This window comes from Filicampus tigris, chromosome 12, assembly GCF_054856515.1.
Source record: "Filicampus tigris isolate MCC_2025a chromosome 12, RoL_Ftig_1.0, whole genome shotgun sequence".
In the NCBI taxonomy this organism is placed as follows: domain Eukaryota; kingdom Metazoa; phylum Chordata; class Actinopteri; order Syngnathiformes; family Syngnathidae; genus Filicampus; species Filicampus tigris.
Window position 1 is genome coordinate 18,038,537 of NC_141228.1, and position 27,828 is coordinate 18,066,364.

Consider the following 27,828-nt stretch of genomic DNA (forward strand, 5'->3'; position numbering starts at 1 on the left):
TCACAAGTTTGGCGGTTTGCCTTTGTTTATTTATTTTTTTAATAAACTGCCAAAATACAAGTACAAATGACACCAAGTAAAGATTTTGATTTCAAAGTCAGTCTCTACTATACACTGTCCACCAATTATATAAAGTCCCTTAGTAGTTTCAAAGTGACTTCAAGTTTCTGAACTTCCTGAGTGTTACAGGCCAGATGGTGAAGCAGAACATGCTCAAATCCACAAGACTGTACAAAGCTTCATTCACATTAAAAAGCACCAAAACCTTACATCTACAAATACAGTAAAAAAAAAAAAAATCAGAGTGGGGAAAAATTGGCTTAATTGCATTGTCTTTGCTTGTTTTTTCTTCAACCTTCACCTAAAATTTACACAAGCTCTGCTGTGACTTTCCCATCATGCACTGCGCATTCCAACATGCTGGCTTGTCATCTTTGCAAGTCCAAAGCACAATATGTGTGCGCTAATACAATCCTAACCAAATGTTATGGCGCAGTGTGGTCAAGAAAAACTTTTAAGAAGGATGTCAATTCGGCTCGCCGTGTATGGTGAACCTCCAAATCTGAAAGTCCCTCAAAAGTCTCACATTTTGGAGGGGGTTAAATAACCTTTAACGGTCAACCTAGCATCATTTGTGATGTCACGTTTGCTCCTTTGTATCATTTGTGACGAGGCCAAAGAAGTGTGATGATTTCCACAAGAACCACAAATTGACTTTGTGATGTCGTGTTAGTTGTACACACGTCTCGGGACTGTCGAATCTTGGGATGCGCTGCCCACGTTTGGCATTCTTTTTTCCCTCTTATTTTCTTGTGTTGCTCCCGCAGAAGACTACTGCTGACGCGTAATGGCAGCGCTGAAAACGGAACTTACTGGTTAAGGTTAAAGTCATGCCTTTATCTTTGCCACAATAAGTCCGCATGAGAAGAACGGAATACAAACCAAAAAAATGAGCGGCTGTTAAAGTTCAAGACATCAAAATTAATGGTGAGTATGCCCATTTTTTTTTTTTTTTTTTTTTTTAAACATTTTGTATGACGGCTACAGATTGGAAAATTGCAATTGTCCTCGAGCTTAAATCTAAAACAGCAGGAGCAACATAAACCACGGGAGGAAAAAAAGAAAAACATGCCAAGCTTGTTGTTGGTTGTCAGTTCTGCCCAAACAGGAAGAGCAGGACCGAGCAGCTCAGAACACTCTGAATCTTGTTAAGAAGACAAATAGCTCCTCATAAAAGGTCAAGACACAAGACTGACTTGACAAAGAACGATGAACCTCCAATAGTTAACTTCGTAGTTGTCATTTTACCGGACAAAATAATGTAAAGTTAACTAAAGGCTGTTTTTCTTCAGCTGAAAATGGGCCCTTAATCAAGTCAGAGCCAATGACGAACAGTTCTAAATAGCAGCTAGCGTTAGCTTAAAACCTTGAAGGTTCTGCTGAAAAGCAAAAAAAATGTCAGTTAAAAGCCTACGAGACCAGCTGAACATCAAATGGTGGCGGGTGTGGGCTGACTCCCATTTTAACATCAATTTGAATGTGATCGGTTCATTCTGAACACCGCAACGTCCCCAATTAGCGGGTGTGCACACTTATGCAACTAAATCATCTCCATTGTTTTTACCTTTGGAAAAGATTGCATTTTTTTCACCTTGTCACCTCCTCAACAGATTGGCAAACATAAGGCACGGTGTGGAAAGGACGTATTAAATAACTTACAGCTTACTTGTTTAAAAAAAAATATTTAAAAAAAAAATAATAAATCACAGCGTGCTGAGGTTCTCGGCCATGTAGCTGAGGCTGTAGAAGTTGCAGGCCACGCAGCACACGTTGCAGAGCGACGACAGCAGCCGGTAGAGGCGCAGGCGCCCGCTCAGGTGGCAGTACTTGGCGTCCGTCTGGCACAGCTTGGCGTAAGCCTCGTGGTTGGACGACAGGCCGATGTCCTGGCCCAGGCCGCACGCCTGCTCCACCAGGTGCATGTCGGCCATGATCTCCGACGTCATCTGGCCGAACCACTGGGCGTTGACCGCCGCCACCGTCACCGACACGAAGAAGATGAAGATCTGTCGGGGGAGAAGGAAGAGTCGCTTTTCAAAAATAATTTGGTGTCCTTGTCTGTGTGGACATTCATACATAGACATCGCCTTGAGTGGCTCGGCTGTGATGTGTGAGCGTGTCAGCCATATTGGATGTGGCATAGCTCCCCATTTCAGAGCATTTTGATATTTTCAGGACACACGAGATATTGTGTTCAATGATTATATATATATACACAGAAACTACCAAATGAAAGAATAGACTCCCTCCTTTCACCAGGAAAAAAATGTTTTGATTCTGCCTTTTTTACATTTTATAATCAGCAGTAGAGAAAAGGTAGGTTGCACAAAATGCAGCCGTTTTGAGATGACTCAAACTGATCTCATATCTAAAATGGCGCTTTGATGCCTGTGCATCACCAAAGTTGTTTCCGCGTTTGGAAATTATAGTGGCGCAGCATCAGACTTTCCCCCACCCTTACTCTTTGAAAAAATGAAATTGAGAAGTATACTTGTCAATTGCAGTTGAATGGGTTGTGATTTTGAATACGGCTTCTCATGATCACAAAAACTTTGACTTGAAAAAAATCGAAGAAAAACTATTACCGGTAATGTGTCGAATAGCGTGGTCTGTGTATGCAAGTTCCCGCATTGTGAAAGCAACCGGAATGCCTCTTGTTTGCTTTCAACAGGAAGTGTGACATATTAAAGAAGATGCGATCGCACCAATTTGCCCCATCAATCAAGGCGGTGTCTTATGTATCCTGTATGACGTCATTGGTGGAAACCCACTTGGAAGGCCTCTCGCTCATCCAGCATGTCGCTGGGATGGTAGACGGCAAAGATTGCGAGGTTGAAGAAGGCGCACGCCGAGCCCAGGTGAAGGTAGAAGGGGACCAGGCGGCTTTGAATGAAGCCGTACGTGTGTCTGTTCAGATGGTTGTCCATCACGAAGCCTGCGCGGGAAACAGCACGTCCTCAGCAAGTTAGGTATTGCCACAGCCCGCTCGGGTTATGTGATTTATACAAATTATTAACCAATTTAAAGTGCTCAAAGCAGCGTGAGGATGTGCAAGATAACGTTTCGTGACATTTTTTTTAATCTATTGAAAAATAATGTTTTGGCGATGCAACGTTTCACCGACAACTACGATTTGGTCAATTATGTTTTGTTGGAATGTGACTTTAAATATGTGTATGCACTTTTAAAAAGAAGTGACATAACTTACGGTAATGTCAGTTACACTGTCTCCCACATGTCTCCTCCAACACATCTGATTTAAACGATCGGGATCATTATCAGGCTTCTGCAAGCGAGCTGATGAGCTGATTTGGGCACCCCTGATCTACAGAAACCCTGCTGTGTTGCGTAGGCGTGGTACTAACTTGAAATGAAGGTGACCCAAATCTGCATTCCCCAGTAGGTGGAGAGCAGCAGCAACTGGGCCAGCTTGACGGTGAATGTGGGCTCCTGGTCGGTGGCCATGCTTCGAACGCTCGCTGCCGTGCCTCACTCGCCTCCGGTTTGGAGGGGGAGTCTCCACATCCAAAGACAGAAGTTTCCGGAAATGCCAGCCGGTCAAGTCTTCTTGCCACAGTGCTGTTTGGAAGACGTGACACATGTGAATGTAAAGCTGTGCGAGTGACACACCCCAAGCCAAGTTGAAGCAGTTCTTGCCTTGAAGGCTGGCCAAATGAGGGCAAACTTCCGCGCTGTTGTCAAGGAAACTGAGTTTGCACACGCCCACCAGCTAGCATTGCGCGGCTAACCGCTGCTAGCGAGAGCGACTATCACCGACTTTAACACCACACACCCGTGTCAAATAACACTTGTATATAGGAGCCGACAGCTTCTTATATAATCCGAGCGAGTGTCGACTCGTAAATGTCACGTTTGTGGAGTGAAAGCGGCCGAGTTAGGAAAGTTTGCCAGACACGAGCTAACAAGTAGGGTACAAGGTTACACTGCTGCAGACACTGACAGTGTGCACTTGATATATTTTTTGGTATCCTTTAAAGACCACGTAGCTCTCGCCAATAATGTCTAAATCGTTAAGAGAGTCTACCTGTGTGACGGCGCTGCAGTTGAGAGAACACCTGAGAGGAGGAACAGCAAATAACTGAAAGTCTCGAAGGGTAAAGTTGCGCCACAACAAACAGGTTCCACTGACTTCGAGCCAACACACGACACTTAAATGTCACACGACGGCTTTGCCACTGCAACTGCTTGATGAGACAAACAACACAAGTAATAAATTAATCTGTTTTGCAATACTATCAAATTTGTTACACGGATAGGCGGTTTAGAAAATAAAGGCAAATAAAATGAAAGACCGTTTATTTACTTAAATAGTTGTTTTACTAAACACTTTGAATTGCAGCCTTAAGCGTTCACCAAAACAACTTCACACAATTCTAGCAAACAAGTGTGACGTAACAACACAAAACAAGTTACTAAATCATAAATCAGATTACAGCAACAATGCAAATGGATCTCTGGCTATCACTGCAACTTTTCATGTTAAATGAAACAGTGTTGACATGTGGACTACATTCTTTAAGTACCGTACTGAACCTATCTAGTCATACAGTTTAAAAAATTAAAAAAATGTATATACACAAATGAAAAACAAGGCCTCCAAATTACAGTCTTTACCATATTTGAAAATTGTATTTTACTACATTGCGATGTCGACACACAAGCACACCCACTTTTCCATCCATTAAAACAACTCAATTTTTCTTTGTCACATATTTTCCCGGGATATCCCTGAACGCATCATTTACAGTAGCGGTACCTTGACCCACAAGTTTAATTCTTTCCTTGGCCACACTGTAGCTCAAAATGATCACATCAAAATGCAACTTTCTCCATTAAAAAGGAAACGCAATTCATGAACTGCAACAAAACAAAAAGCACTTGTACTGTATAAAAAGGTGTATGTGTATCAACCATGAAAATACCTCCCCGAAAATGTAAAGTGGAAGTCAAACCCAAATTTCTTTACAATAATATGTTCCATGCAGACCCAGTCGTCGAAACATGGCATTGATTAATATTGCGTGGAAAATGAGTTAAGCAGTAAAATCCTCCCGTTTTTGTCCATCTCAGGGGGCGACCATTTTGCCACTTCTGCCAACTGAAAATGACATTACAGCGGCTTAGGGGTCAGGCAATGACCAATCATGGCTCAGCTTCAAAAAACAGTTGAGCCGTGATTGGTCATTACCTGAGCAACTGCGATGTCATTTTCAGTCGACAGAAGTGACAAAATGGCCGCCCTCTGAAATGGCTAAAAACGGGTGGATTTTGCTGCTTAACTCATATTACACGAACGCAATTGTAATCAGAATGCCGTGTTTAGACTAGGGAAGGTGCATAGAACATATTGCAAATAATTTTGGGGGGTTGGCTCCCCCTTCAAATGACTCGAAATGCGATAAATACCCCCCAAAAAACATCACATTTTTTTGTTTTGTTTTGAATAAAGCATTTTTTAAAAATAAAAACCTCAGTAAAAACACCTGTACAGAAATAAACTGCAATTTCTGTAGGCTGCCAAGCCAAAAGTCACAAGAACTTCCAAGACCACAATTTCACATTATCTGGAGAGAAAAAATATGTACAGTATTTATACTTCATCTGTGGAAGTTGCTTGGGGATAAAAACATGCCCCAAAAAAGATTAAAATCTTGTCTCATAGGTGAACTAAAAGCAAATCCAAGAAGGAAACAAAAGCAACAAGTGTACATGATGTCATTGTCATTAGCTTTTTCTTTAAGAAAATATTGTTTGAAAATTGAAAATCGGGATTTTTGTGGTCCAGGTCCTTGTCGATGATCCACCCCAAAGGTGAAGCGGACGGGTATGTGGCCATCAGTGCGCACCTTCATCCAGATGTCCACGGGTACGTCTCAAATGATTTAGGCTGGATTTCATTGCAAAGAGACAATTCAAAACTTGTTTGCTCTCAAGTGGCCCGACTGGGATTTGCTCTTTCCGCCTCGGTGGTGTCCTACAGCCGCGTGTAGGTGGTGCAGGAGGACGAGGGTGAAGATGAGGACAAGGTGGCATCGGCCGCCTCTGAGGCTCCCGGCTCCATGAACAGGGCGGACGTCCGGTCCGCCTCGGGCACCTCATGCAGGTAGCGGCTGGATGTGCACGGCGCGTGGGCCTGCTCAGGGAGCTCAGGTGCAGACGCTGCAAACGCAAAACACCCAAAACACACCTTGACACATTCTGATGAGATCCAATGCAGTATTCTGCCTTTTAGGTTCATCTAATCATCAATATTAGTCGAGTTGGGAATATTACCATAGTTATAATATTGACTGGAATAAATGTGTATATTTGCATGAGTCAAGATGTAAACATTTTTTAGGAAAAAAATGTATTGTGGGGATGAAAATGTATGGTTTTTTTTCATTTAAGAAGAAAAATTAAGACAACTGGATATTTTGCACAAAAATAAGTTTTTGCATTTTGTGCATTTTTTTCGATTAAAGTCTAAACATGAGAATTAAATAACATATTTTCAGGCAAAAAGTATATTTTCTACATTAAAGTTGTAGTATAAGTGAATAAACTTATTTTTGAGAGAGATGTTTCGAGAACTCAATCACTGCCAGACATTTTCAGACCCTCTTTTACCCTAACATTTGAAAACAATTGAAAAAAATATATAAATAAGTTCCTGGTATTGAATGGCTGGACTGTGAAAAGACATAAATATGTTTTTGGGATTGAATGAGTTAACGTGGCAATACCTCTCATATATTTGCAACATAGTCATTTTAGTTTCAAAATGAAAGTCCTAATATTACAATAATTTGGTCACATCGCTTTTAGGTGTTAAAAAAAAAAGTTTCGTATTTTCTTAGTCATAATTTCCACAGAAATAAATGGTTTTATAATTCAAGTGCTAATATTAAGATAATTATTTGTATTTTCAAGATAAAACAAATTTCATAATTTTGAAAAAATGAATGATCCATTATCTGAACCGCTCATCTTCACTAGGGAATGAATACATATTTTGCTGAAAAAAACAAAACAAAACTGACCTTTTGAAAAAAACAAAACAAAAAAAAACAACAACCCTCCTTTAAGTTACCCAAAAAATCAATATACTGTATTTGAAACTTCAAAGTCCCCTTCATCTCTTTGATGTCATTTACGCTTGAAAAGTCTTGAAAATATTTCAATATTTCACCCTTACAAAGCATAACAATTTTTTTCCTCAAATATGTCTTTATTTTTACAATGTAATCATATTGTGTAATTTGTATTTTCAAAACTGGTAACAGTGATGTCAATGTTAACCGAAAGATCAAAGCTGTTATTTGAATGGCACAAAGCGGCTGTGATCAGAATCTATTACTGTGTACAACTGCACTGCATCATACTAAACTGAGACGCTTCTAATATTGTGCTTACCTCATTGAGATTAAGGACAGTGGCATAATATTGACAACGTCGTTTAGGACATGTGCGTCGTAATTAATGACAAACGTTCATTTATTTGAGCATAAATACTTTTCAGAATGCAAATTCCGATCTAATGTTGATGTGAATCATAATTTGTGAGTGTTTCTTTTGTAATCTAGTTTCTTGGTGATTTTTTTTTTTTTAAACAATATAAAATTCACTTTTTGAATAGAACTACTGAAATGTAATACAAATGTACTGAAACGCACCTGTAGAGCAAAATGGAGTATTATTATTTTTGTAACGACAGAATTTTGGAACTCCAGGTGTACCTAATGAAGTGGGTGGGCTATGAGTCCAGCTAAAAATATTTGAGAAGGCATACTTACCCGTCGGACTGTTGAAACTGGCGGCTGCACTGCCCCACACTCTCTTTTTCTTTTTGCCCTGAACCAAAATGAACCATGACGCACAAAAACAACATTAGACAAATTTGTCGACTTTAGTGAAAAATGAATAAGTGAGGGCTCACATAGTTGTCTCTGCAGGACCAGCCCGGGTATGTGCTGGCGTGGATCAAGTTGAGCCGCTCGGATTCCTCGTAGTATTTTTCCTGCTCTTCCAGCGTTAGCGACTTCCACTGCGGAACGTGATTATAGTTTCAGCACACGCACTTGTAGCGACGCGTGTGTGGCAAAACACACTCACCATCTGACCCAGGATCTTATTGACCGTGGCGCTGTCTTTATTAATGAATTGGGCCTTGACCAAAGGCCGCTGTTCCTTCATGAAGAGCATGAAGGCATTTGGGGGCTTCTTAATGTAAGGCCTGGTGGAATCCTGGGGCCCTGTATTCCTCTTTCTCCTGTCGGGAAAAACAAAAGCTTAAGCAAACACATGTCGCCGCTGTGTCAGGAAAGACATTTTGCAGAGAAGCCTTACTGCGAGGGCGAGTTGGTGGCTTTTGGAGGAGGAGGCGGCGGAGGTGGTGGAAGAGATGGAGGAGGGAGAAAATAGGAGTCTGGTGCCAACTCATAAAAAAGCTGTGCATCACTACACACACACATGCACATTAGACAACAATACGTGTGTCAAGAAAGATGCAAATATGTTTGTGTGTCGTGTTACTTACATCACTTCAACAGGCATTTGGTTCACCGCCACCGGTGCAACGCTGACCTGCAAAAAAAAAGTTTATTAACCTGCTGGTTATTACAATTAACAGTAACTGCGATTCCTCGTATAGAACATGTATTTAAAACTTCACCACACATCAACTATTTGGACTATTTCAAGCTCTATGTTTCAAGCATCAAAAAAGTTTGTATTTAAATTTTTCAATTTTTTTTTTTTGTTCATTTCCAGCTGGCTGTTATTATATAAAACAATTAAATAAGAAACAAGACGAACACCGATTTAAAATTGGATAGTGACTTATCCCCAGAGAGATGTAGATGTTAAAGCAGTACGCACCAAGTTATTTATAAAAATTGGGGATAAAATACATAGCAAGTAAATGTTACATAGCAAGTAAATGTTAGATTTAATGACTTTATTCAAGTATAAATTAGCCTGCGATTTCCCTCCCTGAAATAAAGACAGGCATTGAGCAATGTGAATTTTGTGAAGACTTTTTCTGACTTAAACTGTAGTGAATTTAGCCTCAAAAGTTTGTGTCCATATTTCAAAACGTTATAAATGTTGGAATCTTGTAGATACCTGTTGTTGATTTATATCGGCGTTGATAACTTCTAAAAGTAGGTCCCACTCGACGTTTGCCATCTTCTCGGGTGGCAAAGTTTTCATACAACTTGTTCACTGTTATGAGCGGCATTTTCCCCCCCACCTTTGTTACGTCAGCTGAGCGCATCAGTCTTGCGCTTGACCGTTGGTGAAAGAGCGGCGGCTAAAGCTAACGATCTAGATGGCTAACTAACGGTCTAACTAGCGGCCGTGTCGAATTTGCACAGAAAGACGTCAATATTGTCAGTTAGACTTAAAAGAGTAAGAAAAAGCATACTTGTGCCTTCCGACGCCTTCACGATGCTGCGAGGCCTCTCGATGGAGGACCCCGAGGTGGTTGCTTCCATCACCTTCGCGATGCTGCGAGGCCTCAACGGTAACCCCGAGGTGGGCGCCATTTTGAGACCCAGGCTGCATACTCGACGTGAAAAAAAAATTCTGTTCACATTACAAACTTGTTAAAAACAAAAAATGCGTCTTCGGGCTAACCTTACAAATGTGTTATAAACAAACAAAAAATAACCAGGTTGTGCGGAGGGTTGCAACGTATCTGGCACTGTTAATGTCATGTTATGATTATTTTTGATGTGTGTGTGTGTGTTTGGGGGTTGGCTTGGCGGGCGGTGGAGTGTTAAACAGCAAAAAAATTACTAACTGCTCTAAATCACATTTTCACACATTGAATTAAATTCAAACAAATGGTAGTACATTTTGTCAATAAAACGTAGTTAAGAGGGGGACTCCCAACCAATCTTTACCTTAGGTTTCTGCCATTCTTCTGAAATAAAATGGCAAAGGCCAGAAAGAAGGAGCTAATACACTTGGTTCAGAGGGTGGGTATCTTCCCTAAAAAATTGATATTGCTTTTTTAAGCAGCTTCAATATTTCAAATTTGTTCCAGGCTGCTGAAATTCACCCAGTTACTTTGAAAGCTGCATGTGCTCACAATTCTCCTTACAGAGTTCTTGTCCTTGATGACAAAAACTCTCTAGAGTGTCACTACTGAGCTATTTTTGAAAACTCTCACAATACAGTAATGGGAAAAAATGATTATTTTGCCAAGCCTGATGTGTGTACAAAGTTTCATGACCTTTTGTGCATGTTTAGACCCTCACAATCCAACAGTATATATGCATATATAATTATCTAATTTTATCTTATTAAATCAGATGAACACACACAGAGACAGTACATAGGCTATAGATTAATATAAAAGTCTAACATAGCTTAATGCTATTATCGTCAGTTACATGACAAAGTCAGTTAAGCTTTTTGAACTGGAAAACATTTCTTACCGTTCATTAGCTAATAGGTTGATGTTAGATGTTTGGATGCATCCTTTCTCAGAAATCTAATATTGTCAAGGTGAGATGAAAAATCAAGGGAGTGGCGGCATCTTACACAGTCAGCCATACACACAATGACTATTGAGTATTTTCTATTCGAACTAATTGATCACCGTCCCTCCTTTTGTGTATACATATCCTTTCAAAACAACTATAATTTTATTAAACTTACCGTAAAATGAGTTCTTTGGACTCCTACCGACCAGCAAAAAATGTTTCACTGCTAAACAATGTATAACAAGGTTGCTTTGGTCCAGGGAAACAGACTAAAATTGGCTCCATCTAGCAGTCAGGAATTGCAATGCCGACAATGCAGTAGCATGATCATTTGATGGCACAATGCATTACGCAATAGCAGCCGGCGTTTTTTTTCCTCCATGAGCGTGCCGAGTGCAATTTGGCATATATATGGCTAACAGTTCCTCGGCTCAGACAAGAGTCCAACTAGCTTGCTTTGAACTGTTTATTGACACTCCAGTTGAAGTTGACTGAAAAATTAAAAATTGTATACATTGCATGTTTTAATACAACACATAGTTGGTTTTACAAACATCACCAGCTTAGCAATTGTCTTTGCAGGACCAGTCCAGATGTGTGCTGCCGTGGAGCTGGTCAGATTTCTCAAAAGTACTTCTTCTGCTCTTCCATCGTCATCCACTGTTGACATCAACAGAGTCAGCACACACATGCGTAACAACACCAGACAAGCGAAGAGGATGTGTGTGTCGCACTCACCATTTTCCCCAGAATCTTCAATACCGTGGCGCTGTCTTTATTGGCCTTGACCAAAGGCTGCTGCTCCCTCATGAAGAGGACAAAGCCATTTGGGGGCTTCAAGGCCTGGTGGCATCCTGTGGTCCTGAATTCCTCCTCATCCTACTGGAAAAAAAAACTGTCATCCAAACGCATGTTTACTCTTTTTGGCCGCCGTGCCATTGGAGACATTTTGCAGAGAATTCTGTAACTCTGACCTGCAAACGAAAATACAATGGTTATTAACCTGCTTTACAATTTAGTAGTAACATAACTAAGATTTTTTTTGTCCAAACACTAAATCTAAAATTAAGGAGCATGAACTTCTTTTGGGATTTTACTTAAATTCCCATGTTTGTCAAACAAGGAGATCTACAATTGAGTTGCGTGAATCTAGGTATTGGAGCCATATAATCTGTAATTCACTAGTGGAAATTTAAAAAAAAACAGTAAATATATGCTTCTTGTACAGCAAGTAACAAAGCCGTAGGGAACCAAAACCCCCCAAAAGGAACTTAACAGTGAAATATTTCAGTGCTTTTTAATTTATCGTCTGCCTGACTGGTTTCTGTGTATCTTTGTAATGTAGGCAGCAAAGGATTGTGCATGTTCATGATGTACAGAATCCAAAAGTACATGCAAGTATTTCAACAAATATACATATCCTTGTTGAATGAATTTATATGAGTAGTCCTGATAGGAACTTTTTTTTATCATATTCAAAATTTCTTTATAACAAAATGTACCTGTACAAATCAAGTTGGCAATTGCAGACTGCTAAAAAGTTAATCTCGCTGAAACCTAAACAGTTAAGACAAGTGAAAAGATTGCTTTTCTTACTGACATAATGTACTGCCATTTGACATTTATTTCAATTTAACCATCAGTGTAAATGTTGCAGTCACCCATAATAACGTGTATATGAATCTAAAGTCGCTTTGATTTTTTTTTGTACAAGTTCAAAACTTCAAGTACCCCCAGCTGGGCTTTCAAAATGGCGGCCAGCTAGCAAAAGACTGGCAAAGACTCAACGCATCGTGATGACGACGGGAGGTATACGTTTTTATTTTTTATTTTTTATTTTTTTGTGTTTTTTTTTTTTTTGTAAGACAAGACGGCCGCATTTCTGCTCCGATTAAACGTGACAGCGGTCCACGTCCGGCCGTTAGTTAGCAATGCTCGTTAGCATGCTCGTTAACATGGCCGCCGCCGCCGTTCTTTCATCAACGGTCAAGTGCGTAGTAGGGTTGGGCCGGTGACGTCACAAAGGTCACATTGTCGTGTGATTGGCTGATTTCAGGAGGCCTCTTATTTTTATTGGGAGTGTGATTGGCTGATTTCAGAAGGCCTCTTATTTTTATTGAGGTGTTTTTATTTTATTTTTTTAGAGGCATTCGTAATAAAAACGCCGCGAGTAGCATCGAGACCTCAGTGAGGATGGCAAACGCGGAGTTGCACAGATATTTAGAATTTACCAACGTGGATTTAAGTATGATGCCCAGCAATCAAAAACTGGTAAGGAAAAAAATAATTTGAAATTACTGACATGCATATTCGTAAACGTGAGGCTACGATTAAAATGCAGTTCGAAAAATCATTTTTTTTTTTAAATCTTGGGGCGAAAAAACCCGCATGCTATTTTATCGTTCAAGCAAGTGTATACAACTAATTTAGTAGTTTTTCGAAACATGTATATGCTGCTGTAACTCTAGTAGTTTCGAAATCTAATGTATATGCTGCTGTAACTCTAGTTTTTCGAAATCTAATGTATATGCTGCTGTAACTCCTGCATTCGAGATAAATGATTATCCTATATTAACTCATGTTTAATCTTTCTTTTAGTGTAATGTTCAATGAGAAATTACAGCCCCATGTGAACGAAAATTGAAGCATGAATAACCCGAATGGGCACGCTGAATTTTTGGGCCGAAAGTTAATGAAAATATGGGGCTTGAAAAGTCCCAAATTGTTCTTTCTTTAGTTGACTTAGTATTTCACAAAATGTCATATGCGTGGAATTACTGTTACACGTTACTAACACGAAGTCGGTTAATAACGGTTTTTGCTTGCAGGTCACTGGTGCACCGGTGGTGGTCAGCAGTCGTCCCGTTCGAGTTCTGTAAGTAACACAAAAATGTATATATGTTTAGATCTTCACACATGCTTCATCTTGCTCTAACGTGTGTGTCTTGATGTGTGAAGGCTTGGACAGATTTCCTATAAATTGCCGCCTGGCGCTTACGTTCTCCCTCATCTACACCCACCACAAAAACCAACGTAAGTCAGTTAGGGTGTTCTGCAAAATGTGTACTGTATTCTTGAATGGCCACGCACAATGCATTTGCTAATGCCATGGTTTCCCAATAGGAGAAAGAGGACGACAGCGGCCCAGAACAACAAGCCGTACATCAAAAAGCCACCAAATGCATTTATGCTCTTTATGAAGGAACAGCGCCCTTTAATTCACGCCCAAATCCTAAATGAAGACGCATTTCGTAAAGATAGCGCCTCAGTTAACAAGATCCTGGGGAAGATGGTGAGCGTTTGAGAGACACACGTCCTCGTAGTTTGTATGCCGTTAACCATGTGCGTGCTGACACTTTCATTCCGTTCGCAGTGGAAGTCACTGACACTTGAGGAGCAGGAGAAGTACTACAAGGAATCTGAGCGGCTCAACCAGATTCACGCCAGCATGTACCCCGACTGGTCCTGCAGAGATAACTACGTGAGTCCAGTTGTCATGTAGTTAGGATACAGTGGAATAAAAAGAATGTGTGTAATGTTGTTTTTGTGCGCGTGTGTTCTGTGCAGGGCAAAAAGAAAAAGAGAAAGTGGTGCAGTGCAGCCACTTGTTTAACGTATCTGCCTGGTAAGTACTGCGTGTCTTAGTTCATATAGAAAATATGGCCACAGCCTACTACATTGGGTCCTAATAACCATACAGGTGCATCTCTGTGAAAGTTTATTTCAAGGGTAACTCTAGGCAAAGAATGTGCAATATATTGTATGGGCCCTCACAATTACCTTGGTGAATCCATCCGTTTTCATCTGCCTTTTTGTCTTGCATTGACATTCTGAGCCCGAAGGCAATTTAACGTCAATGTCAGTCGACAGCAGAGGGCAGTAGAGGACAAAATGACAAACACTAGAGATGGATGAAAACCGATTAATCGACTGAATTCTTATTCCACAAACGCAATATTAATCAGAGCACCGTTTAAACCAGTGGGGGGCACATGGAAAATATTTCAATTAACATTTTTGCCTTGAGTTCAATAGTTTAAAAAAGTGAATATTGTATATTAAAATATTGCACAATTAAAAAAAAAAAAAAAAGTTTAAATTATAACTCAGAGCTGATGAAAATCAAGAATTAACCACCATTACATAACACTGTAATAATTTTCAATATAGTAAGGTTGGAATTTGCTTGTACATCACCTGAATGTAACTGCACAAATGTGTATCAATATCTCCAATTCTTGACTATTACTAACATTTAACACCTCTGACCGACTATCAATCAAAACTGAGCATTATGTCATCTTATCCTAAGTAGTCTCATGAGTCTTGGGAGTGATGGGTGTTTTGCATTTGTGTTTGCAGTGTCTGCACCTGTGGTCCCTGTGCAGGCCCACATGCCGTGCACTTACACCCTGCACGAGGAAGTCGAGGCGGACCTGGTCTCCACCCACTTCCAGGAGGCAATGGAATCGGCCGAGAAATCCTCGTCCTCCTCGCCATTCACCGGCGTCTCTCAAGTGGGGCCTGAGGAGGACCCGATCTTCAACCTCATAAACAACCTGAGAGCCATAGAAGCGACGGAATTGCCCGTGGCGTCCTCCACCACTTCCTCCTCGTCCACATGCGCCGGAAGCCTGCATGAGGAGGATCTGACCTCCGCTCTTTTTAAGGAGCTGGAACCCCTGGAGGTGTCCTCACCCTCCTTTTCACCCTCAAACACCGGCAGCCTGCATGAGGAGGATCTGACCTCCGCTCTTTTTAAGGAACTGGAACCCCTGGAGGTGTCCTCACCCTCCTTTTCACCCTCAAACACCGGCAGCCTGCATGAGGAGGATCTGACCTGCGCTCTTTTTAAGGAGCTGGAAGCCATGGAGGCGGCCGAGGCGTCCTCAAGCCCCCGACGCCTGCATGAGGAGTACCTGGCCACCTCTCTTTTTAAGGAGCTGGAAGCCCTGGATGCGGCAGAGGGGGCCGAGGCATCCTCAGAGTCCTTTTCGTGCTCGTCCACCCACAGCCTGCATGAGGAGGACCTGACCACCTCTCTTTTTAAGGAGCTGGAAGCCCTGGAGGCGGCAGAAGCGGTCGAGGCATCCTCAGTCTTCTTTTCGTCCTTGTCCACCTGCCCCACGCACGGATTAGACATGGCCAAGGCAGAGAACGTGCCAGGTGTCTTCAACCCGGCTCGGACTGGACTATATGCGCAGACTGAATTTTTTGATTATTTGTCTCCAATCGTGATGTGAATTCAGGCGTCGGGGGAACTTTTGACAAAATGTACATACACTATGAATTGCTTCTTTTTTATAGATGTTTTAATTACATGATGTACATACATTATGAATTGCTTGTTTTTTGTTTTAATTCCATAATTTCCACGCAACTATGAATTGCTTTTTTAAAAAAAACATTTTAATGACTATGTCTATTGTCGCAGATGTGCCCTTTAACCTCGATGTAAATTCAGGCGTCAAGGAAACTTTTTACAAATACTTTTTACATATGAATTGCCTCTCTTTTTATATAGTGATGTTTTATAATTTTACATCTGCTATGAATTGTTTGTATTTTTAAAAATTGATTGTATTACCTTGAACCTGAATACACAAGAGTGTAAAGGACCAATATGCAAATGCAAACTGTACAGATTTTTTTTTTCTTTTTATTGATTAAAACAATGTTACAAAAAATAGGACCTTGTTTTTTTTATCCTCAAAAAATAACGTCTGTCAATCTGGAAACTAAAAACTGCTATTGAGATGTTTTAACGCATGAGGCACATTGTGACTTGAAGGTAGATGATCAACACATGACACATTTGACAGCCTTTTGGTGACTTGTGTTGCAATATAAGAAATTCTATGTATCCATTTAGCCGGCAAGGACCTGATAGAGAAGATCAGTGTCTGGCGGCCTTACAAATTTTGTCGTAAACTTCGGGGAAAGCGTCCTTAGAGCCGAGCTCTCCTCTCAATTTGTGATAGAGCTGCCCGTCGAACATCTCCCAAAACTCGCCGCGGTCCATGTAGACGTCCGCGTACAGCATTTGGAACCTGCAAAGCACAACAATGGAGGAACCTTATAAAACGTGTGTCATTTATTTTAAGGGTAAATTGAGTTTGAAACGATATTCCTATAATTGAGATTTAATTCTGAGACGTACCCGTGGACGTCTCGGACGAACTTCTCCAGCCGCCGCGTCGATGCCGTTGCCTCAAAGTGTTTGACTTTGGGCTCGCCGTATGCGCCGATGTCCACGTACAGCTCCGCCTCTTCACCTTTGGGGTGGACCATGCCCCTGCCAGGTGGCAAGAGAAACGGGCAGAGCCAGAGAGGGTAAACCTGAACACAGAAGAAAAAAATATATATTTATAGTGGCAATTAAAGTCACACTCAAGGAAATCGATCATATTGGCCAATCCTAAATCCGTGTAAACCTCAATATCCTGGTGAAAGTGTGTGATGGCGGCCTCCAGGTGCTTCATGGGCACCAGCATGTCCTGGACCACGTGGTGCTGCTCGTACAGACGCCGGATGGTTTCTCCTTGCGTGAGCTTCAGCAGGGAGATCTTGGGGGGCACCATCCATCCAAAGAGCCAGCGGAACACCGGGTGGTTGCCGAAGGGGATGATATCCTGGCGTGGGAGACAGTTGTGAATATTTTAAGGTCGTTCAAGGCATTTTTTTTTTTAAATCATGTTTTCCAAAATCGTGTTCTTGCACTGTATGCCCTTTAATTAATTCTTTATTATTTTTTAAATTAACAATTTTTATGATGTGTATGAAATGGGGTACTGTTTGAATAAAGCTGGGCTGCACGAAAATACTCGCACTGGCCTTCATGAAACATGGAGGAGCTTAAGAAAACAAAGTCTAACGACACCACCTAGTGGCCATAAAAATAATGACACTTAGTGAAGCGGACGTATTTTTAACACAAATTCCACACCACACAGTAACTTTGCAAGGAGCAACCACTGTTACGTAAACGGACTCTACAGTACACAAATGGCTGATGGCCTTTTATTTGCAGTAGCTTTGTGCTGCTATATGATGTCATGCCATCCTTTGAAGTGCAACCCTGCCATGTCATGAAACCCTGTAAACGTGAACACACACAACTACATGCCAAGAAGTCAAAAGACGCACGTCTAAGGTTCTAATGCGCCTGAGCGTCACGCGGAGAACCAGATACTGTATGATCTCGAGATTTAGCCGAGTCAGCCCATCCATCCCGTGACGTGGCTTTCAAACCCGGGCGGACGGCGTCCACAGAGGCCGGCAGATGGCCTCGTGTCAGACCAGCACAATGCATAATTAAACACGCCATTAACCGGCTGCGCCAGAACCACGCACACCTAAACTAATGGCTTAGTGGGCCGGGCCGCACGAGTAACAAAGAAGAGGGACATGTGCAGCTTGGAATCGTAGGAATGACAAGACAAAATCTGCGTGTGTATACGCATACTGGGCGAATTCAAATCGAAAAATGTCGAATGTCATTTTCAAATGGCAAAGACTGCAATTTAGGGGGGGAAAAAAAAATGCTTCATTTTGGTCTTTGAAAAAATAATCACATTAAATGGCAATATTGAGGAAAAAAATTGTGTTGACATGATTTTTTTTTTCAAAAATGTTCAACGCTAGTACCTGGAGTTCCCAGAAGATGCTGCGTGTGTGTCTGTGGTAGTATTGTCGGAGGGGGATGTACTCCACTCCATCCCCGCCGCCCATCAGGTAGCCCTCCACATGTTTGAAAAACCATGGTTTGAAGTGTAGGCCGATTCTGTTAATCTGAAGTCAAACAAAACAAAACAAAAACATGTCAGCGCAAGTAATTAAAAAAAAAAAAAAAAATTATATTATGATTAAATTGAATAATTAATTAAATATAGTTATATTTATTATATAATTTATATATATTTTTTTCAATTTAATATTGTTCACAAAAACATTGCTCATTCTATCAAAAATATTTTTGTGTAACAATTGTTTTAATCCCGCCACTATCAAATCAGTCGTCTTTGTAATTATTTTTGAATTTTTTGTGTGTTAAAATTCACTTGGGTGGTTGGCCTCACTGCCAATATTCATTCGGGTCAGGAATATCAAAATAAGAAACGTTCATATCGTTTCATTTCTCGCCGGCACTCCCCTACCTTGTCGGGCTCGGCGTGCTCGCTCATGCTGCCCGTCATGATGACGGCAGAGTCCAGCGTGTACTGGATGCCCTCCACGAAAGTGTTACGCTTGTCCCGGGATGCCTCGGCGAAGCGACGGCAGATGTTGTCCAGGCCTCGCACCGGCTCGTAGCGAAGCTTCACCCACGGCTTGGCCGGCACAATTTTGATCTCGGCCGCCACCAGGAAGCCCAGAGTGCCGCAGGACCACGGCACGGCGTGGAAGAGGTCCGAGTTCTCCTCCTGGTGGTCAAAAGAATATTTTCGTGTTGATTTACAATAAAAAAAACATTTTTTTTAAAGGATCATTATTCTTAAAATAGCCAATTTCCAGGTTTCTATTTACACATTTTAAATATTTTATTTTTAAGGCATCTATAAATGACCTGGCTGCAAATCGGGTCAAAAAAAAAAAAAAATCTAATGTGGCCGTGGAGCACAAAACCTTGCCCACTACTGCTTTAAGTTCTCATAAACAGCCGGATTTAAGAACAATGTGTGGTTGTGAGGCATAATCAAGCTTTTCATTTTGGAATTCATAACTTCCTAACATCCGCGGACCTTGAATACTACCATTCTTGATGCGCTCCAAAAACAGTTGGGTTATAAATAACACAATTTTAGGTCAAAAATGGACCGATCCACTAATTGGGTCAATGTGACCCACCTTCTTGCATTCTTTTGCACAAAAGGGTTGTTTTGTACAAAACTACACATTTTTGGGGTTGTTTTCTGCAAAAACATCCCAGAAAGTAATATTTCTGACCCTAATTTATGTTATTTTTAACGCAACTGTTTTTAGAGTACAGTGTTTTGTGACGAAGGCCTATCGAAATAAACTTGCCGAGCACAAAATCTGCCATTTGATGATATTTTCCGCCTATGTCTCACCTCGCTGCAGCGCACAAAGCTGCCGTCGGCCAGCACCAGCTCGTAGGCCACGCAGATGTGCTGGAAGAGGCCGTGAATGTGAGAGGACGACTCAATGCCGGTGCCCATCACCAAACCACCTGAGGCAGACGGGGGGGGGGGAGGTTGAGAACGTGGCGTGATTGAATTTCCGGCAGCACAACAACAGATGCCGCTCGCCGCGGACGCGCACACGGACGTCAGGCTAAACGAATGCGCGGCGGCCTGATGGGAAAACATTAGGCCGTGTTGATGTGCAGTTTATGGCATCAGGAAATCCATTATGAAACCCGATCCCCGGGCGCCTCCAACTCGCCGGCCATTTCCGCCCTGGTTTTTATCCGTGCAGCTCCAGCGTCGCTCCTCTAATAGTATTAGGGGAGGAGGGCAAACAGGAAGCGGTGATGGATGGGGGAGCGCCGCGCCCTCCCACCATCGCACCCCTCCTCCCCCTCCCCTCCTACGCCGTGATGATCCCCGAGACATGAATGCGACGTACCTACGGTGAGGTCATCCAGCTCGGGGAGCACAGGCAGAGTCCAGCCGATGGAGGTGAGGAGTGCCGTCACCTGACCCATGTTGGCCAGGGGCTCCACTCGCACCACCTGAACACCAAACAAACACAGCGACAAAGTTCCTCATGGGTCGCGCCACGCGTGACTTTGTTGACCGGTCTTAGGGCTGTGCAATTAATCGAAATTCAATTACAATTACGATTATTACACTCCGCGATTACAAAATAAGCATAATCGTAAAAAAATGATGTTTGTTTACACAAGGAAATCATACTTGGATTTTTACCTTTTTTATTTTAAAATAAAAAAAAAAAAATTATTGTTTGGTCCAAAAAGAACTTACATAATTATAGTGTTTCAAAGAAATGTATTTGCCTTTATCTTTATGTTTAAACATGTTCTTGTTTTGGACCAAAAAAATAAATGATCGTTTGAATAATCGTGATTTCAATTATTACCAAAATAATCGTGATTAATATTTTTTCCACAATCGAGCAGTGTTATTCTATTGATCATTTCATCAATTAATCAAATAATCCTATAAAATATTATTTTGCGATTATTGTTGTTTTTTTGGGGTATTTTTTAGTGATTAAAAAATACATCAATTAAGCAAAATCACGAGAGTGATTGATGTACTCGCCAATGTTTTTGAATTGATTCAGTTACCGGTTTAGTCACTATTTTCCAAAGTAAACGCAGATGTTTTTTAGTCACTATTTTCCAAAGTAAACACAAATGTTTGCAAACGTCTTATTTTGATTAAACACAAAAGATGATCTGTCTGCTTTCAGAAAGAACTACAAAAAAAAAAAATCAAAGAATAATTACTGTGATAAATCAATTAATTCTGAAATCTCTACTCGAAATGGTGCAAACTCCCATTTGACAAGTGCTACCGAACTCACCGGTAATGACCCAAATAAATCCAACAAGATTGGAATTTGTAAACAAACTCCTCAAATCCCCTAAACCGTAATCTTGTGGCTAGCGTGTTCTCCGCACCTGCTTTTGGGTGTCCACCTCCAGGATGTCCATCATATTAATGGCGATGTTCCTGTGGGTCTTCTTGTACTTGCCGACCCGCAGCGACACTGTGAGCCAACCGGGTCGCCCCGTGCACATGAAGCCCTTACCGCCCTCCTTCCGCCACTCGCGCACCTGAAAACAGGTCAGAGTAGCAGAGGGTTGGTTAACTTATTTTTTACACTTGGTCAGCAGATGCCACCAAATCAATACTTTTATATTAGACATAGCTTAGGCATAGCACGTGCGTGGTTCATTAAATAAAATTCGCACATGTCCGGAACAATGCCCATCACATTCATAATCAAGCAGGAACAAATCTAAGTAAAAATATTTGCCGTCACTTTGCTTTTGTATACTCATTGTCTACTTCATACAGACAGTGACAAAGGATGGCATTGTTGGCCACCGCGTAGCTCCGCCCCAGGTGGTGTACCCTGAGATTTCTTGCCTCGTATTCTGCGCATGCGCCAGGTTTGCTCACTTGTCTCTGGATGTCACGCACGCGCTGTTCGTGCAGTTTGGGCGCCGAGCACATCTTGAAGATGAGCCAAGCTCGCACGTAGAAGTACACGTCGAACACGACGGACAGGGGCAGCAGAAACAAGCACACGAACATCCACCGCTGGTGAACTAGCACGTAGTCGACACCTTTCACTTGGATCCACAGGAGGAGCAAAAGAAGCGCAAAAAAAACGAGGCAGAGCAGCGACTCCATCGTGTACGCTCGCGGGGAAGTCGAGTCGTACTGCAAAAGCGCTATCTGACACACAACGTTAATCTTATCACACAAAAGTTGTCAGACTTTCCATGGACATTGGTTTGTTACAGTGCCAAATACCAGCGCCGGTCACCCTACCCCAGTGATAGGTGAGTGGTGCTCGCTGGACTCGAAGCCGTGCCCACTAGAAGACACTCATTGGGGGATTCCACTGTGGAGGCGGGATGAAGCGCACAAGCCTCGCTGCGATTGGTCGAGAGCTCGACAGTACCAAATTGTGGTTTGGCAGCCTCGCCGGAACTTCGACCAATGGCAGCGCATGAAATAGGTCACACCATCCCACCCTGAAGGCTTTTTTTTCTATTGTGTGTTCAAATAAACCACGTTTCTTGTGTGTGTATTTTAAGAAACGTAACGTATTTACTGAACGTAGATTCCATAATGAACAAAAATCGTTTTTTGGGTTGCTGTTATTATATACCTTTTAATACTATTCATTATTTATTTAAATAACAACAGCAAATAACAACTGAGTGAGAAATAGCTTGGACACCTTGACACTGCAACAATGTCGTACGTATGACGTCACATTATGTACAATACATTTTGCGAATATCTACAGACAGTTATATTATCCACATTCTTAGCGCTCACTTTGTTTGTGAATTGAATAATATCCCATTGACATCGTATCGTTTTAATGTGTTTTAATCCATCTATCTATCTATCTATCTATCTATCTATCTATCTATCTATTTATCTATCTATCTATCTATCCATCCATCCATCCATCCATCCATCCATCCATCCATCCATCCATCCATCCATCTATCTATCTATGACAAATTCTAAGTACTTTTCAAGTGAAAGCAGTCATTAAAACGTCCCTTATGTTGCCTTAAATCTTATGAGCTAGAACATAGGCGAACAAAACGGTATTCATAGTCTCTTTACAGTTGAACACAATCATTATAAAAACAAATGAAAAGAAAAATCTGTAGAAATTATTGAAAAATGAGAATAGATACTGATGTTTGATAATTCCAAACTGTGTTGTTGTTGTTGTTTTTTTATTGTAGAGAGGCTTTGTGGACACTATGTATTCTTCGTTGCCCATCATCATGTTATTGGAATTGTTACCACACATGCTCTTATTTCTGTAATTGATGTCACACGCAGAAACCCAGTTTCCATGTCATCATTTTCCTGGATACACACACACGCACACACACACACGCACACTAAAGTGGTACGCTTCAGACACATTAGACAGAGGAGGGTGGGGCGCCAGTAAAGATTTCTTAATGGGCTCTTTGGTCTTCTCGTCCATCTGTTGTGATGACAAACGCGCAGCTTGTCCACATCAGCCTGCTCTGCAAACAATTCCTTCATTTAACGTCCAAAAAGTCACTTCTAGCACATTTCCCAAAGCTGGAGCTTCACTTCTTCCTCCACTCTCCACCCTTGGGAATGAAAAAGTGTTTTTTTCTGGATTTCTTGACGGAATACGTGGATGTCTGATCACCTTCCGAGCACATGGGGAGCTCCGTCCCGTCCGGACCCGAGTGACACCATCGGTTGGGCCTCAGCGCTGACCTCGCCGTCGGGAGGATGCCGTCCCTGCACCACGGAGCCATCTTCATCGGCGCCTTCCTCATCGTGACGGGCGGCTCCACCGCTTTCCTGGCCTCGTCGCAAAGCCGCCTGCAGCCCTTCTCCCTGTGCTGCGTGGTGCTGGGGGTGGTCATGCTCATCCTGGGGCTCTTCTGGGCCATGAACAGCAAGAGCACCTCCAACTACAACCAGCAGGAGTTTGACCCCGATTGCCCTCACTACCCTTACAACGAGTACGCCGGCTACAGCAGCCATGCCCTCTTTGCGCATGAAGGCAGTCGCTTCCCGGAATCACAGTCGGTGTTTCTTCCAGGGTGAGTTTGGAAAAGTCGGGTTTTTTTTTTTTTTTTTTTTTTTAACAGTTCCTTGTACAGTGAAGCGCTAAAGAAGGAACAAAGTGTCAAATTCAAGGGCCGTGGGCACCGTTTTATGCGGCACATGAAAGCTAGCTACAAATTTTCTTTGACTTCTGTTCCAAACAAAAAAATGGATGCGCAGGCCATTACAAAAGTAGCGTTTTGGTGCTTTCTTGTGGCATCTTGGTTCCAAGGAACTACCTTGGAGTTAGGGGAGGAGCTTCAGTGAGTCGAATAGAAAAGTAGTGCTTGGCCTCTATCTTATGGTATCTATAAGGATTTGAAACCTTTTTTGCCTAACGACTGGGCGATGCAGTATATATCGTTATCATGTCGATATCTGAATATGAATATTCAAGATATCAATGTCAAAAATTAGGACTATATCAGTCAACTATGTGGACTTTCTATCATGCATGTCCATTTTCAATTTTTGATGTTGATTGACAGATAAAGCCAGCCAATGACAATCATCTGATGGAGGGAGAGAGCGAGTATGAGACACACACACACACATCACAACTGCTCAGGGCTCAGGTAACGACCAATCACGGCTCAGCTTCAGAAAACAGGTCAGCCGTGATTGGTTGTTACCTGTGCCGTGAGCAGTTGTGATGTCATTTTCAGTCGACAGAAGTGACAAAATGGCCGCCCCCAGGGCCGGCTAAAAACGTTTTTTTTTTGCTGCTTAACTCATATTTCATATCATATTACCTTGTTTCAACTGGTGGGTTTGCATAGAATACATTCTTGAAAAAAAATGTTTGGTTTGACTTCCACTTTAATCATACTTATAATTTCACATGTACCAGTGGATAAAATAGCAAAGCTGGTGCTAAAAATATAAAGTATGAGCTTTGCGCGCCTTGCTAGTCCATTCAAATGAATAGGAGCAAACCTCGAAATTTCAACACATCCACTCTTTCCTCATCTTTATCGCTCACGTCCTATTTGTGTAGCAACCTCTGTGTTCCTTGACTGACATGATCTTTTTGTGGATTTAAAAAAAGTGATACAATGCAACAAATTTTAAAGGGAGCCTGGCTGGCTCCACACATGACAAACACAAACACCAATGTGGCCAACTGTTACTTTTTGCAATGGTTTTTGCTTTTTCTTCAAAACATGATGACTGGTGGTGGAGTTAAGAGGTTGCGACAAAGCTACAGATTACTAATACCACATCATGTGAATAGAAAAAGACAAGGCGCCATAAAAACAGTACGGTTATAGCACTTTACAACATTTCCTTCAGTCCGGACGAGACCAGCAGTCAAATTTAATATGGCCAAATTGGATCAACTTCATAGAAAGGAGCACATGCAGGAGGTCACAAAGGAACCCGGCACAACATCTAAAGAACTGAAGGCCTCACTTAAGGTCAGTGCTCATGAAATGACATCCTTGGCAGAGTTTTGGGAGAGTATACTATGGACTGACGGACGAGACAAAAGCGGAATTTTTTGAAAAGTGTGCGTCTCGTTACATGTTGTGACTAGAATTAGCATTTTAGAACGAACATCATACCAACAGTCAAATATGGTGGTGGTAGTTTGATGTTGTGGGGTTGCTTCATTAGTTCATGACCTGGATGGCTTGCTGAGATTGATGGAACCATGAATTCTGCACTTTAACAGAAAATCCTGACGGAGAATGTTGGGCCCTCAGTTTGTGACCTCAAGCTGAAGTGTGTTTGAATCCTGCAGCGGGGCAATGAGTCAAAACACACCAGCGAGTCAACTTCTGAAAGGCTTAAAAAAACAAAATGAAGGTTTTGAAGTGGTTCGGGAAAACGCTTGATTTCTCTTGTTGCTTCTGAGGATATCACAATTTGTTATCCGGCTTAGGGGGCAGGCAGCTTTGAAGAGTTTTTTTACCTCGGCACCATTTAAAAGCTTACATTTTCTGTTTACTTGGGTTATTTTTGTCTGAGATTTACATTTGTTTGATGATCTTCAAGTATGGAAACTATGAAAAAAAAATAAGAATTTCAGAAGAGGGCAAATACACGCAGGTTGAGTAGGCTATAACAGTTAAAACGATAACACAAATATAACAGTACAAGCAACTACTTGTTACACGGTACATCATAACATTCCTCGCATAGATTTAGCCTGGATAATTTTACTTGGAGTGGGTTCCAGCAACCTCGACAGCGACGCCCGAACGATGAGGCACACGTGCTTCCCACCTTAAAGGCGATAACGGCGAATTTCTTCTGTTCCCTTACAGGAGTCTGGATTGCCAAAGGCAAGGCGCTCGGAGCGAGGACTTCGACTATCCCCCCATGGATCCCGGTGGCTTCAGCCCGCCGCCGCATCCCCCCCCCTGGCTGGGACCGCCGCCTCCCTACGAGGTGGCCATCAAAACCACATGCAGCTCCACGCACCTGCGCCGCGCCTACTCCGACACGCACCTGGCCGCCGAGCCGCTGTTCGGACGTTCTAGAGAGATCAGCTTTGAGGTTTAAAAGACACATCCATTTTCTACTGCGCTTAATCCTCAGTAGGGCGACGTCACGGGTGAGATGGAGCCGAGCCCGGATCACTTTGGGTTCAGAGGCGGAGGACACCCGGGACTATTCGCCAGTCAATCGCAGGGAACATATAGACAAACAACCACTTACATTCACACCTATGCACAATTCAAGAGTCTCCAATGAACATTATATGCATGTTTTTGGAGGCATGAAGTGAATATAAAAAGTCTACACACCCCTGTTCAGATGCCAGGTTATTGTGGTGTAAAAAAAAAAACGAGACCAGGATAAATAATTTCAAAACTTTTTACACAATTAAGGTGACCTACTGTATAATCTGTACAAAACTATTGCATTTTTTTTGTCATCCTTTCAAGAGGGGAAGTGAAAATAAACAACCGAAATGTGGTTGCACAAGTGTGCACACCCTCATAAGTGGGATGTGGCTGTCAATCACATTCAAACTCACGTCAACTCTGCCACCACTTAGTGCCTCAGATTGACACCAAATACATTCAGCTGCTTTAGAAGGTTTTTCCAAACTTTATCAGGATTATTTTGTGCTTTCCGGCAAAGGCCAGGAGGTTTTGTGCTAACGCTGACTGCTATTTGGAACTAAGGTCCCAGTTCCAGTTGAAGAAAAACAGCTGCTGTTCGTAAGGGTGCCACTGCATGCTTCACTGTGGGTATGGTGTTCTTTTGGTGATGAGCAGTGTTGTGCTTGTAACAAACACACTTGTACCTTTTGGAATTATGGCCCAAAAGTTCAACCTTGGTTTTACTGGATCATAAAAATGTCACATGTGGGGGAAAAAAAAAAAGTTGTTTTTTTGATTTTATAGTCTTGTGTTCATTTTTTATTTTTAGTCCCTTAAATTTACAAAACATTGAGATCAATGCATATTTTTTTTTATTTAAAACATAATCATTAAATTATTAATATTAAATAATAGTGTATTTTTTTAATTAATGTATTGTTTATGTATATAGTTGTATGTATTATTTAATAACAATGCTCGATGTTATGCTTTAAAACTAAATGCTACACATAGACCTACTATATTTAAATTTATTTTTACTTAAAAAAACAAACATTTTGGGGCTATTTATTTATTTATTTCTATTAATATTTATTTACACATTATTTAATTTTAAATTCATAGGAATGACCATCACATTTCAAGCTTTTAGAACAAACACCACACATCACTTTTTCTTTGGTTTGGATTTGTTTTTGTTTTTTTGTTATTGTATTGATTTTGTTATATATTCTCATCAGTTACTTTTCATATGACATTCATTTTGTATGTTTAATCTTTGACATTGAGGTTGATGATGATGACTTGGAATATAGATGATGCATTAAGTTTATTTGGACATGACTATCCCTGCATATGCATGTTTTTTAGGGTTCATCACGTAAGGCAAGAGATGAAAGACTCATGCAACAGATTTTCAATACCGTGTGTGAGTATGCG

The 27,828-nt window shown here is 41.5% G+C and overlaps 5 protein-coding genes across 17 annotated transcripts; 2 read left to right on the forward strand and 3 right to left on the reverse strand.

Annotated features, from left to right (window-relative positions):
* Positions 1–7: 7 nt before the first annotated feature.
* Positions 8–4,274, reverse strand: LOC147138933 (transmembrane protein 205). Its single transcript, XM_086048472.1, has 4 exons — positions 4,106–4,274; positions 3,426–3,639; positions 2,832–2,995; positions 8–2,066 (listed from the first exon to the last, which is right to left on the reverse strand). The coding sequence occupies exons 2-4, from the start codon at positions 3,523–3,525 to the stop codon at positions 1,764–1,766; spliced, it is 567 nt and encodes a 188-aa protein (XP_085904598.1). The 5' UTR covers positions 3,526–3,639; positions 4,106–4,274; the 3' UTR covers positions 8–1,763.
* On the forward strand, positions 665–16,242 carry LOC147138934 (uncharacterized). 11 transcript variants are annotated; one of them, XM_086048457.1, is made up of 12 exons: positions 665–987; positions 2,732–3,029; positions 3,461–4,175; positions 5,867–5,947; positions 6,016–6,231; positions 11,136–12,362; positions 13,382–13,428; positions 13,512–13,586; positions 13,677–13,845; positions 13,927–14,034; positions 14,121–14,178; positions 14,916–16,242. In XM_086048457.1, exons 9-12 carry the CDS (start codon positions 13,741–13,743, stop codon positions 15,794–15,796), a joined length of 1,152 nt encoding a protein of 383 aa, XP_085904583.1. In that variant the 5' UTR covers positions 665–987; positions 2,732–3,029; positions 3,461–4,175; positions 5,867–5,947; positions 6,016–6,231; positions 11,136–12,362; positions 13,382–13,428; positions 13,512–13,586; positions 13,677–13,740; the 3' UTR covers positions 15,797–16,242. The 11 variants fall into 11 exon arrangements, with proteins under 11 accessions (XP_085904583.1, XP_085904582.1, XP_085904590.1 ...); XM_086048456.1 differs by having other exon boundaries at positions 6,062–6,231; XM_086048464.1 differs by having other exon boundaries at positions 6,062–6,184.
* On the reverse strand, positions 4,698–10,195 carry LOC147138935 (uncharacterized). Of its 3 annotated transcripts, XM_086048471.1 has the most exons (8): positions 9,969–10,195; positions 9,488–9,648; positions 8,600–8,646; positions 8,410–8,520; positions 8,176–8,332; positions 8,000–8,107; positions 7,857–7,914; positions 4,698–6,240 (listed from the first exon to the last, which is right to left on the reverse strand). In XM_086048471.1, the coding sequence occupies exons 3-8, from the start codon at positions 8,614–8,616 to the stop codon at positions 6,056–6,058; spliced, it is 636 nt and encodes a 211-aa protein (XP_085904597.1). In that variant the 5' UTR covers positions 8,617–8,646; positions 9,488–9,648; positions 9,969–10,195; the 3' UTR covers positions 4,698–6,055. The 3 variants fall into 3 exon arrangements, with proteins under 3 accessions (XP_085904597.1, XP_085904596.1, XP_085904595.1); XM_086048470.1 differs by lacking the exon at positions 9,969–10,195 and having other exon boundaries at positions 9,488–9,779; XM_086048469.1 differs by lacking the exons at positions 9,488–9,648; positions 9,969–10,195 and adding an exon at positions 9,187–9,321.
* On the reverse strand, positions 15,848–22,093 carry dhcr24 (24-dehydrocholesterol reductase). The gene is made up of 9 exons (XM_086048454.1): positions 21,665–22,093; positions 21,160–21,315; positions 20,139–20,244; positions 19,622–19,740; positions 18,710–18,973; positions 18,201–18,344; positions 16,988–17,185; positions 16,714–16,892; positions 15,848–16,603 (listed from the first exon to the last, which is right to left on the reverse strand). The coding sequence occupies exons 1-9, from the start codon at positions 21,896–21,898 to the stop codon at positions 16,450–16,452; spliced, it is 1,554 nt and encodes a 517-aa protein (XP_085904580.1). The 5' UTR covers positions 21,899–22,093; the 3' UTR covers positions 15,848–16,449.
* A 1,068-nt stretch (positions 22,094–23,161) lies between these two features.
* Positions 23,162–27,116, forward strand: LOC147138937 (uncharacterized). Its single transcript, XM_086047895.1, has 2 exons — positions 23,162–23,829; positions 26,104–27,116. Exons 1-2 carry the CDS (start codon positions 23,513–23,515, stop codon positions 26,339–26,341), a joined length of 555 nt encoding a protein of 184 aa, XP_085904021.1. The 5' UTR covers positions 23,162–23,512; the 3' UTR covers positions 26,342–27,116.
* The last annotated feature ends 712 nt before the right edge of the window (positions 27,117–27,828 follow it).